At 28.1% G+C, this 12,672-nt stretch overlaps 1 protein-coding gene across 1 annotated transcript; it reads left to right on the top strand.

Annotated features, from left to right (window-relative positions):
• Positions 1-6,442: 6,442 nt before the first annotated feature.
• Karl (lipocalin/cytosolic fatty acid-binding protein Karl) lies at positions 6,443-10,472 on the top strand. The gene is made up of 3 exons (XM_089226112.1): positions 6,443-6,685; positions 9,215-9,443; positions 9,950-10,472. Exons 1-3 carry the CDS (start codon positions 6,548-6,550, stop codon positions 10,324-10,326), a joined length of 744 nt encoding a protein of 247 aa, XP_089082238.1. The 5' UTR covers positions 6,443-6,547; the 3' UTR covers positions 10,327-10,472.
• Positions 10,473-12,672: the final 2,200 nt, after the last annotated feature.

The following is a 12,672-nucleotide window of genomic DNA, read 5'->3' as shown; positions in this document are numbered from 1 at the left end:
ATTAAAATTTATATTTTTATAACGTATAAAACTGTAGTGTATAAAGTATAAAGTGTAATAATATTAAATTGAAATTTGAAACATGGGTCACCCAAGTGTGTCGACAGTTCATTACTATTTTATATTCCATAAAAGTCTAAACGAATCGGCGTGTATTGTAATGATATTATATTATTAAATTAATAAAAATAAAATAAAAAGCAAAATTCAAATAATAAGTGTTAAAACCGGTAGTAAACGAAACCGATAAAATCATGAAGGTCCCAGTCGCTGGTTCAAGGAGTAGTTAAAACACTTAAACAACAGAGTAACTTGTGTTGCATCGTTAAAATATAATTTGTTGTTTATTACATTTATTAGTGAAACAAAAGTTTTGAAGCTTTTTTATTAACCTACCAGAAAAACATTGTCAAAGACAACGAAATAGTCAAATACAATCAGAAAATCCGGTAAATAAAACATCATCCATAGTTAACATAAAAATGGACATATTACTATTTATAGTACGCTAAATTGTTATAACTGAATAACTGTAAGTTAAAAATAACATAAATAATTATAAAATTGCTTTTTAATAGGAATCATTTATTAAGTTCACTGTTGGGCATTGCCTGTCCTAGTATTTAAATTTATTATAATATAGTATGATAAATATTATATAATTTATCTGCCACTTAAATACTGAATCAAATATTTTAATGATTCTGTACATGTTGCATTGCTGCAACCTAGTAATGTAGAATGTGTAAATTATAACAAGTTGCATGCTGTAGTTGGATATTTATCTACTAGAGAGCAATAACATACCTACTAAGTATGTAAATCTAATATTGGTATTATTTTCGTTTTATTACTTAAAATGTAGACGTTTGTTTACGTAATATAACGTCATAACAGTTATTCTCTGATCTTTGTTAATGGGGTTCTTAATATCCATATAAAAATTACTATAATTTTGGTAACCGGACAATTTCCTCACGGCTGTTTTTGGCGTAGTAGGACATTTTTTCCCCGAAAATGTTTCGTTGCGGACATTTCCCCCTAATTTTTTAAAAAATATTTTTTTTTCATAAAAATAGTAAATTTTAATTGTAAATGTAATTTTATATAGGTATTTATATAAAATATAATTAATATAACAAATAAAAATAACTAAATTTTTTTTCATAAATTTAATAAAACGTAAAAATTGTGTATATAAGTAAAATAGGTTAAAAAGTATTAACAAATTAATATAATCTAAAAATTTCAACATAAAAATGATATATTTTGTAAAAACATTTAACTTTTAATTCTTTTGTTATATAAAACTACATATTTCGTAATCTTAGGTAATATTTATTTTTTTTGTATGAAAAATCGTACCTATAATAGGTAATTATAGCATAATTATTGATTATATTTATGGAAAAAAAAAAATTTCTTATTAAATAATAAATAATATTATACTTCTAAATAGGAAACTTAAAAAAATGGGGGGGAAAATGTCCGCATCGGAAATATATTGTTGAGAAAATGTCTGGGGGGAAATTGTCCGTAATTCAGATATTTTATACGTTAATCATATAATAATATTAACTATGATTATTATTATTTCGTAGTACAACTACAGCGTATATTTTTTTTTTATAAAACAGGAAACTAGCTCTGCACCCCGTCATTGTGTAGGTCACTGTAATGGATATAATGATATATTATCATTGTATATGAAAACGATTCTGAGCGTAGACGGTCTGTTATCCTATATTTCTAAAGATATCGTATATATTTTTCTATTAGTAATACTTATACTGTACATAGCACACTAATATATTGATAATATCATTGTGTATATAATTAATAATAATAATAATATAGTATAGTGATGGCAAAAGCCAAAAAGTCTCAAGTCTCTCTAACTAAAACGTTGTTTTTCGGTTATAGGTATATCTAATTTTGTTTAAATTTAAACTCAAATTACTATACAACTAAACAAGTTAGAAAAGCTCAATCTGCGAGTGTGCTTAATGCTCGATTGCATATTTTTTATGTACATTAACTATGAACAGTAAATAAATACCATAATATCAACAATCATAACAAATCGAAACTTTTTACTTTCAATAATTTTAATTATTTTTAAAAACAAGTTTTAAGAAACGTTATGTCAAATTATAAAGTTTATTTATTGCTTAAAAAAATGTTGACATTTCATAAATATGTTAAATACATCATATTATAGTGTATTGGCATTCTGTAGTATAATATCTACCTCTTACTTCCATTCTACATGGTATCATGAATAATACTTTAAATTTTAATATCACGTTTGTCATAGTTAGGTAGATACTAAGTACTTATGTGTTATGCAGTGAAAATTTAAAAACCTTGTACATTAAATTTAGAAGTTGTGCTTTTTATGAAATATAAGTACAACAGCTTCGCAGGTTCTTCAAGAATACTGCTGTAGATTTAAAATATAGGTAATTATTGTATCTGTGTGCTTATCTAAATCAGTTACCTATATATATTAGGATATGTTAACGTCGACAATTCATATTATTTTCACCATAGTAAATTGTTTATGTTTGTTATTTTTATTTTTATTGCAAGTACTTATGTAACTTGCATAAACTTTATAACACCTAAATTATCGTGCTAAAATATCAATTTAGGTACGTATTATGTCTAAAAAAAATAGTGTGTTGCACATGTGTTTGTAATACACAGCGGCTGGTTAAAAATGTTTTTTTCTCAATTTAATTAGAGTTATAAATAATTTGAGTTTAAAAATGGTATTAAGTGGTGATCAATAACAGTTGGTGATAAAAAATAAATAATAATAACTCTATTATAGTTTTATTTCGTGCCGCGACACACCGGTTGGGAAACCCTGAACTATACAGTGACCAAATTTGATTTAAATTAATATATCATGTTATATTTTATGTTAATATATGTTTTATATGCATTTAAAAATATGTTCTTTCAAATTAAAAGAAAAATATTAAGCAGGAGTTATAAATTATAAACAATTTTGAACTGACCGAAAAAAAGAACATTAACTAAGCATAAGTTGTTTATCTGCGTATTCATACCAGTTGCCACTGTATATATTAATATAACTACCTACCTATTACCCATGGTCCACATTCATGAATAAAAAATATATGCTACGAATGTATCTATAATCACCATGAACTAAAAAAGAATTCACTTTTCCTTAGATTATGTTAGTGCTTTGAAATAAGATGTAGTTGTAATATTGTATTATTGCTATTAGTTGTCTATTTTAAATTAGACGTATTTTATGCATAGGAATGTAGGTATAAAAAACAAAATAAGGGAAAAGCAATCTATATTTCAGCATGCTTATATACGTAGGTGGTTTACACTTAATGGTTCTAAAATCAAATAAATAATTTATGTTCTAATCAATTTTAATAAGTTTGTAGTCACCTATATAAGCTATAAGTTATAAGCTTATAATCATAAACTAAGATAACGCAACAAAGATATTATTTAAATAACATCTAATATATATTAGATTTAATATAAATTGTAAGTATATAGGTATACACAATATTTACAATGTATATATGAAAATGACTATAGTTTTAGACTGTAGTATATTTTTGGATATACCTACCTAGAACTCGAGTTCATCATGAAACATTTCCAGGTCAAATATGCAATTTTTAAATTGTTTTAGATAGCAATAAGAATAAGTCGATCTTAACTAATAACATTAATTTTTATTTTCAGTCAAAATATACATTTAAATTCAAACAATAATATTTTTCAGAATTTTTGCAACATTTATTGTTTTTGAATTTTTATATTCATTATTTTATACTAATATTTAGAATCACTTTTTTTCTATCAATGTAGAACTTACACTCGTCATATATAGATTGTTTTTAGACTTAAGTTAACGAAAATTATAATATTTATTTTATTTCTAAAAAACTAATTGTATATTGATAAAGAACTCGTGAAAGACTAGTCTTATTATCAGTAGTGGTTCGTTTTTTATGAAATATTGCAAAACCTAATCTAAGCTATCCATATCATAGCTTCATTATAATATTATATTATTACTCATAATACTAAATTTTATTTTTATGAGGTATGATAAAAATAATTTGAAGCATTTAGTATCGCTTAAATTTCACATGTAAAATACTAAAAGATAATTCTTTTAAATTTCAAATTAAAGCTGAAATATTGAACACTTTTTAATATGTATCATATTTATTTTAGTTATTATTTCATTATAAATATTAATTTAATACTTTTTTGCCTACATTATGATTTTTTTTATATTGTTGCATAGTGGATACGATTTAATAATAAAAACTAATACGTAAACACATTAAACAAATACGGTAATTTATTAAACTGATTTTACTAACAAAATGTTTATTTAATAGTTGTTAACATGTAATTTCGTTTAAATACAATTTTAGTAAAAAAGAAAGGGGACAAATTACTCGGAGCATTCTTGCATCCTTAGTAGAATCATTGAGAAAGTGGGACATAATTGTAGTAGTTTGGCCACTTCCCTTAAAATACGTCTAGGCTACTTAAATTAAAAAATATTTTTATAATTTAGTTTATTTAATATAATACAAATATAATATGATTGATATGGTATTAGTATACTACGATTCATTAATAAATTATCAAATAAAACAAATGGACTCATTAATTAGGCACTCGTATGATGTAATTTGATAACGTATCGTTTTCTTATTGACAAAAATGTTAGTGTATTATATTGATAATAGATATTTTATTGTTTATAGATTTAACAATATTTTAAGTTGAAATAAAATGTTTAGATGTTAAAATGTTCAGGTAGACGTTATGAACAGCCAATCATTCTTATATAAATTTAAAAACTTAGTCTGATATATTCGGGTATGATAATGACCAGTGAATGTGGTAAGTATAATTATTGTTGTTATTTAAATTTGAAGAGTTGTAAAAATTTTTTTTTATTTTTAGAGTAGAATTTATTTACTTTAAATGGATATTTAAAATGTCTTGTTAAAAGTTTTACAAGTTTACACGTGAATAATCGCGATTTTTGATTTTTGTAATAAAATTCAAAACGTTAGTTAAAATATAGCATGGAATAACCTTAGTACTCATTGAGTTTAACATATTTATATATATATTAGCTAGGTACCTATCTAGTAAGAACCTACTCCAAAATACAAAAGCCATAGTTAATGCTTATGTTATTAATGTAATCTCGCATTTGCAACTAAAATTAATGATTATATAGGTACTGTAATTACCATAATTACTTACTAATTAGAACTTTTAAGTCATTCTATATTTTAAACAGAAATATTTTATCTCTTAATCTGATTTGTTTCCTAAAATGTATTAAGGTGTCTATAAAACGTGCATTAATTGGTATTCGATGTAACAAATTACAATAACATCACAATTTTTTAATTTTGTTCAATAAATAATGACCACCATAGCATATGTGTAATACAGGACATAGGTACATAATATACAATAAGATCATAAATTATTGTATATCATTATAAATGTTTGTAACAATCTCGAATTGATGAGACTACTTGTCTGCATCTTTGTCATGACCTTTTGTCCACAATATTATGAGCACAAATAAATATATATATATTATTCGGGAACTGCCTTCATATAACAAAACTTCTTGAGTACACACACGCGTGCGTGTGCACTGCGCGTTTTAAACGTTTTTGAGCTTTCTCCGATGAGACATACACATACCTATTTGCTTGGTGTTTGTACTGTTTGTAGTTCTTCTTTGAGTTTATCAGCTCAGCCCATCGTTGTAAAACATATCTATATGCACCTGTAAGTATAAAAATACCACGAAAGTATTGTTTGTGGGATCCGCGTGGTGCAGCGGATGCAGCATGCAGTACTACTGATTAAAACCAATATTAGGTATACTAAAATTAAATAGTTACAATATGTTATTAACAATAATGGGTGTTAAACTGGTGTCCGACTACGATATCAATGAGCTGGAATAAACTTTAAATAAAAAAAATGAATCACAGCAATTCCAGTGCTCTAAACGAGTATTCTAATTAATGGCCAACGCAGAACCAGTTTTTTTTTAAAGAGGCCTCCCGAAAAAATAACACACATACACACCAATACTATTCATAGACCAATACCATTAATTTCATCCTGTTCGTTTCCAGTTCTCATTTTAAGGCACTATGAAAACTAGGTCAACGTGTGCCTATACATTTCCAGAACTGTTGTTGAATAATTATGACATATTACTATCGGTGCAACTGAAAACTTTGATCAGATACACAAAATGTCGAAATTTTTATGTAGACTCGGTGATAAATATTTGTATTTATCGACCCGACGTTATTATTTACAATTATTGTGCGCATTTGAATACCGGATATCGGGAGATAACTGATAAAACATAATATTATGTACCACTACAGCGACTCGTTCGCCGTTGTTGAACCAGTTTTTTCAGGAATTATACAATTTAACAAGTGCATATTATTCATCGTCGTATTATATTATTACTATGGCGTGTTCTAAAGTGATAAAAGTTTTGTTTTGTGTTATTTTTGGTCTTAGTCATTCGACATCGTGTTATAAACTATCGAAAAACGATGAGAAGTGTCCAGAAGTCAGGGCCAGAAGTAATTGTGATCTAGACGCAGTAAGAACTGTATATGATATAGTATACCTATTCACTACTAATAAACATAGTTATATAAAACAAAGTACATGTATGTACAGTAAGTAGTAATGATAATATAATATTCGTTGAGGGCTTAAAATTTTGTAAATGTGTCTTAGTGTCTGTCATAAAAAAACATTACTTTATTCGCTTACTGTTAATCACATAATATGTTAATATTTAAATGTATAATATAGTATGCCCATGATTTGGTTTGGTATTTATTGAGCTTATGATTATTATTTCAATGCCAGAATGAAGAGGACTGTAAAATATTTTGTTTTGTAAAAACTTTAGTTTTTAGTTATGTCTATATAGGTGTACTATGAAATAGCAAATAAATTATACAAATAAAAACAATAAAAGCAATTTTTTTATTTAATTAAATACTAACATAAATTGTATAAGAAACAAAGCGAAAATATAAATAACAATTATATTTAAACAATGTAATGCAGTGAGTGTAAAGGTCATACTAATTAGGTTTATTTTTATATTTAACTGAATAATACATTTTTAAGTGTGTTTTTAATTAGAATGGTATTATTTGAGGATAAAGTTTCGAGCCATCGACATAGGAGAATAGTTAGGTCATTTCACTCTAATATTTAAGCTACCTACCAATATAAAATTGGAACTACTGGAAGTAAATGTTGGTATATTATGCGTAAGTTAGACGGCGACAATATATTATATGTGGTGCGACGTTATCTTACCGCAAAACGGAGTGAATATATTCACTAGAAATCTATGGATTTGTGTTATAACGAAATAACATCATAAGAAATACTATTAAATTAATCTTAAATGTTTCAATAACAATTATATTCGTAAAAATTTTAAGTCCTCAAAAACAATATTTTTATTATTAACTACAAAATTATTTTAAAAGTTTCACAATTTTAACGAATTTTGTCTATATTAAAAAAAAATTTAAAAATTTCACATGTCGATAAACACCATAAAATCATGAAATTATAAAATGAACAGAAAATGATGATATTTTATTGATATATCCAAGAGCTACACTATTCAAATGGTATAATTTCTAGTACCCACGGTTTTTTGAATGTGAATTACCATAAAATAAAAATCAATTATGACGAAAACTGGTTTTGGGTAAAAATTTATTTTCATTTTATCCGGTCATTAAAAAAAAAAATAATTGAATATTTTTGTATCAATCTTCCCAAATCACCAAATAAATTCACTTTCTTACCAGAAACGTTTGAAAATCTAAGCATTTTTACTGATCCAAAAAGTGAAAAAAATTTTATTTGATATATAATTGTAAAATTAATATATTAATCGCTCCACTCAGAATCTAAAACATACAGTTTTACCAATCACTCATCAAGTTCCAACTATTATAATTTATAGAAAATAAATTATCGCTATAATTGCATAATTGATTAAGATTTTTCTATGTAGGTGGTAAACAATTATATTTTTAAAGTAAGTATAAGTATTACACTAATTAATACCATTGTTTTTTTAAAGAATGTCATCTGACACATTTCTGCTACCCGTGACTATTTAAGAAATAGTGTGATACGTTTTAAGAACACTTTTATATTTTAGGAAGTTTAAGTATAAGTATCATCGATTAAGTTTGAACTTAAGTTAATTATTTGGTACTTAGCTTCTTGAATAATTAAAAGACAAAATAGATTATGTAGTATGATATTTTAATATATGTTTTCGCACATGTGGTTTGTGTATACTTTATCTTCGATTAAATTAGCTTAGGCAGTTAAAAATCATTTAAATAATAAAAATAACTGTTCTAAAAATAAAACTCCCAATTTCTGTGGAACAGAAAGTAACTATTCAATATCATATGAGATAGAATATAATATTAAACAACATTTAATTTTTGTAAGAATATTAATTTCATGCCCGTAAAAAAGTGTCTTATTAAATCAGTTAAAATAATTTTAGGTGCGTCACAAGCAAAAAAATTATTATTACATATTTGATAATATGTTTGTATATTTTATTATAAAATCGTTTTAATCAAATATATAAATGTAGATAAGATATAATAATAATATATGTACCTACGTACATTCAAAATGTTTGTAATACATTTTGGTACCAATAAGTGCGTATAAATTTCGTTATTTGATATTCAAATGTTCATGTAACCGTTACTTATTGTGGTGTGTGCAGTAAAATGATATATTATTTTTTCTATCATCATAGCCATATTCGTATAGAATATAAAACACAATGATCAAAGTGGAGGGGAAACTGTGGGAAATTATTTCATTCTATATTTTAGTTTACATCTTTATCAACCCTTTACTTATTTTTTCCAAAACAATGCACACCTCAATCCTTTCTAACGAATTGTGTTATTATATAATAAATCTGTATATGGGATACGCTACGAAAATAACATAATATATGAGTACGTATATCGATATTATACATCACATGTTATGTCGAATTATTCATGATAAATTAATGCTTAACAATATAAATGAAACGAAATCCGATTTTCAGATTAAAGGTCCGTGGAACGTGATCGAGTACTATGCGAGTTCCGAAGAGGTGGAAATCTACAGATGCATGAGGTCGACGTTCAATTTATCACCGGACACGCCGGAGATTTCCATGGACTTTACGTACAGCTACGCGGACGACCCGGACAACGAGATGCTAACCGGAAACATCACGTGGAATATACCAAGCTTCGAATTTCCCGGTCATTGGGTTCACATGGAAACACCATGTATGGCACATTATAATATTACATAATTGATAAAAGAGTATTTTATAATACGTGCATTATTCGTTTATAGCATAATTTTGAATTACATAATAATAATAATATACCTACTACATTTACAAGGTTAAAGTTGATATTTAGTGACGAAACTCAAAGTTATATAGTTTAAATTGTGGTACATTCGTACATAATAAGTACCGATGACTGAGGTGTATATTTTGCTATATTATTATATATACGTAATATTATATATTGGAGATAAACAATTTTAATTTAACGTTTAATAAAAAAAAAAAAATCTGGTAAACAATATATATATTAATATAAAATATTAATGATGAAATTCCTTTTTTTTTACTATACTCTGAATTAATACACATAAATTATTTTCTAATCATAATTTTACTTGAAAATATATTTTCCTAGTTGCGCTGCACTTGCGATAAACACACGTCAAAGTAATTTTGAAATCTTTGTTACTTAAAAACGATAACTTTGTGATTTTCTAGACGAAGGCGTTTACAACACGTTCGTGCTGGACTGTAAGGACACGTGGGCAGTGCTTTTACACTGCGCTGAGAAACCGTCGAGCCCGCGATATCTTTCTAGCATCCTGTTGTCCAGGAACAGGACAGTGCCGGTAAATGTACGCAGTTACGTACACGACAAACTTCCCAAGTACGGCGTCCAACTGGAGTACACGTTCCCGATGGTGCAGGACGACTGCAGTCCCGCAGTCATCCCGCTATACTACGGTACGAAAACGGTGGCAGCCGGAGACAAGAAGACCGGGGCCGGAAGTAACAATTTCAAGCACCCCATGTTGCACAACGACCGTGGCAATAAACAGCAAACCGAAATCGATACCGATTTCAATTATAATTGATAACGTGTTGTTATCATCAATATCGATTTACTTTAACATATTTTGGTTAAATTAAAATACAAGTGTGTATTATGCTCAGACGAGTGATCGATATTATATTATCATTTATACATTAACATATTATTAACTATTTATACTTAAAAACATGCCTTTTCTTTCTCTTTTTTACAGTTAACCGTCGCGCGTCGTCGGCATTATAACAAATATAATTTACCGCGGTCGAAAACTTATACTTTTCAAACTCCTCGTTTCTCCGCGACGAGAATATTTTTACGGTCTCAGTAATCCACTGCTGTATAATATAGTTGCATATTTTATTAATAAAATGAGTCAGGTATATAGGTTAGGCTAACCTCAACGTGCAATTATGCATTCTTTCAAATGCAAACACATTATTATTACTTTTAGTTTTCACTAGCCAGCCTAAAAATTTGAATTATTTATGACGCGTGTGTCTTTTTATTGTAATGAAAATAATTAGACCGTTTAAAACATTATACAAGCCATTTGAATATAATGTAATAGTATATGCGCATAGTTGGCTGGCATTTAACAACTATGATCTTGTCACACCAATACAAATAATATGTTTGATTATGAATACTATCTGAACAAATAATAAAAATATACCTACTTGCTTGCGTTTTTATGTTTTACAATCAAGTACTTTTATATAATTATTAATAATTTTTATGGTGATCGGCATATCAATGTAGTTTTTACTAACTGTTTGAAGTACACAATAATATGGCGTGAAATTGATTTTTCCGGTGTTTCACATCGAAATCGAACGAAATAAACTGCATATAGGTAATAATATTGCAATATGTACCTATTGTAAATTAATGTGAAATCTGGCTGGTGTATAAAATATTCGATCGACGATTTTATCGGAAAAACGGTGGATGTATTTATGCGATATAATGATAGTAATTATTTCATACCGAGGACCACAGATGCCGCGGTGATCTCGTTTGTTTGATCTGTATACACATTCTATGTATGTATACATTATACACACCACGCTAATCAATGGCATGCTAATAACGTACGCGTAAAATGAACTAAACCTGTGCGTATTATTAACTTATAAACTTGTATCCATATTATATATACTACACATATATAGTACCTACGTGTGGTCCCGAAGAACGTGTGTGTGTGTGCGTATAATAATATCAATGGATCATTAATAGTAGGTTTTTTTTTTTTTATTTTACTTTCCATAACATTTTTTCGTACGCAAATGGCGTGTTGTTATATATACGCGTGCACAACACACGATAGGAGGAAGAGGAGGAAGTAGTTATTCGGTTAGCCCCTGTCGGCGGCGGCGGCTTCCTTTCGCTTCCGACACCACTGAGTGGCGGCTCGCGTACACACTCTCTCACACGCACACATACCTATACATGTATAATACTCTATCCAGTTCCCATAAAACGGGGTTCCACTTATGACGATGACTTATGAGTGTGTGTGTGTCACGGAGAAATAAAAAGTACACAGAGGGGAGGCAATTAAGCCCGGAGCGCGTATAGTGCTCGCGCGCGGGTATATAACATTACATAGCTGCTGCTTCAGGTACATAGATATATAGAGATATTCGAGAAGAAGATAATAAGTAGGTCACGGGGCCGACCTGCCCGGTGGAATGCAGACTGACCGCCCCTCCCGCCCAAGATGCTTTCCCTTGCTCCCCGCACTCCCCTACCAGGACACCCGTCGCTCGTCCGCCAGCGACCCGCCGCGTAGACGGCCGACGGGGACACGTGGGAACCGGCCCGCGAGTCCATTTCCAAAATCACATTAATCCTGCTTATTATCCCTTTCATTTTGTCATTACGCATCAGATTTATACTCGCACGCACGAACGTATCTTATATTGCAATACATATGCAGTATATGTACCTACTGGCCCTGTAGCAGATGATTTTTTTCCCCTCTTTCGTGATATTTTCAATAGAAGCTATTCGAACACTTACTGGATCTTAGAAAGTAAAATAATCTCAAAACCTTAAGTTTAAATAACTTCGAATGGAGCTACGAATACTTTTCGATGGAAGTAATAAATTGATGCAACTTTTAATATAATCTAAATATGGTGCTACAAACCATACTTTATTCACTAAAAAATCTGAATTGCATCAACCAAACCAAAATTTAAAAAACAATTAAAATGTTCAAATTAATTTTACATTATTCAAAAAACTAACTGTTAAGTATTTAATAAGAAATAATTAACAATATTAAAAATAATGATTTTTGGTCATTATAAAACAAACAGATTTTTAAATTTGATTTTATTAGATAGATTTCCAAATTAGGTATATCAAGTTATAGATGCTT

The sequence above is a fragment of the Diuraphis noxia genome, unplaced genomic scaffold, assembly GCF_037042655.1.
Source record: "Diuraphis noxia isolate RWA-SAM2 unplaced genomic scaffold, SU_Dnox_SAM2 contig0004, whole genome shotgun sequence".
NCBI lineage: Eukaryota > Metazoa > Arthropoda > Insecta > Hemiptera > Aphididae > Diuraphis > Diuraphis noxia.
This window is presented reverse-complemented; position numbering and strand designations above follow the sequence as displayed.

Coding starts and splice junctions, on each gene's coding strand:
- Karl (XM_089226112.1), top strand. CDS start 6,548: ATGGCGTGTTCTAAAGTGATAAAAGTTTTGTTTTGTGTTATTTTTGGT. Junction 6,686..9,214: donor GTAATTGTGATCTAGACGCA/GTAAGAACTGTA, acceptor TCCGATTTTCAG/ATTAAAGGTCCGTGGAACGT. Junction 9,444..9,949: donor GGTTCACATGGAAACACCAT/GTATGGCACATT, acceptor GTGATTTTCTAG/ACGAAGGCGTTTACAACACG.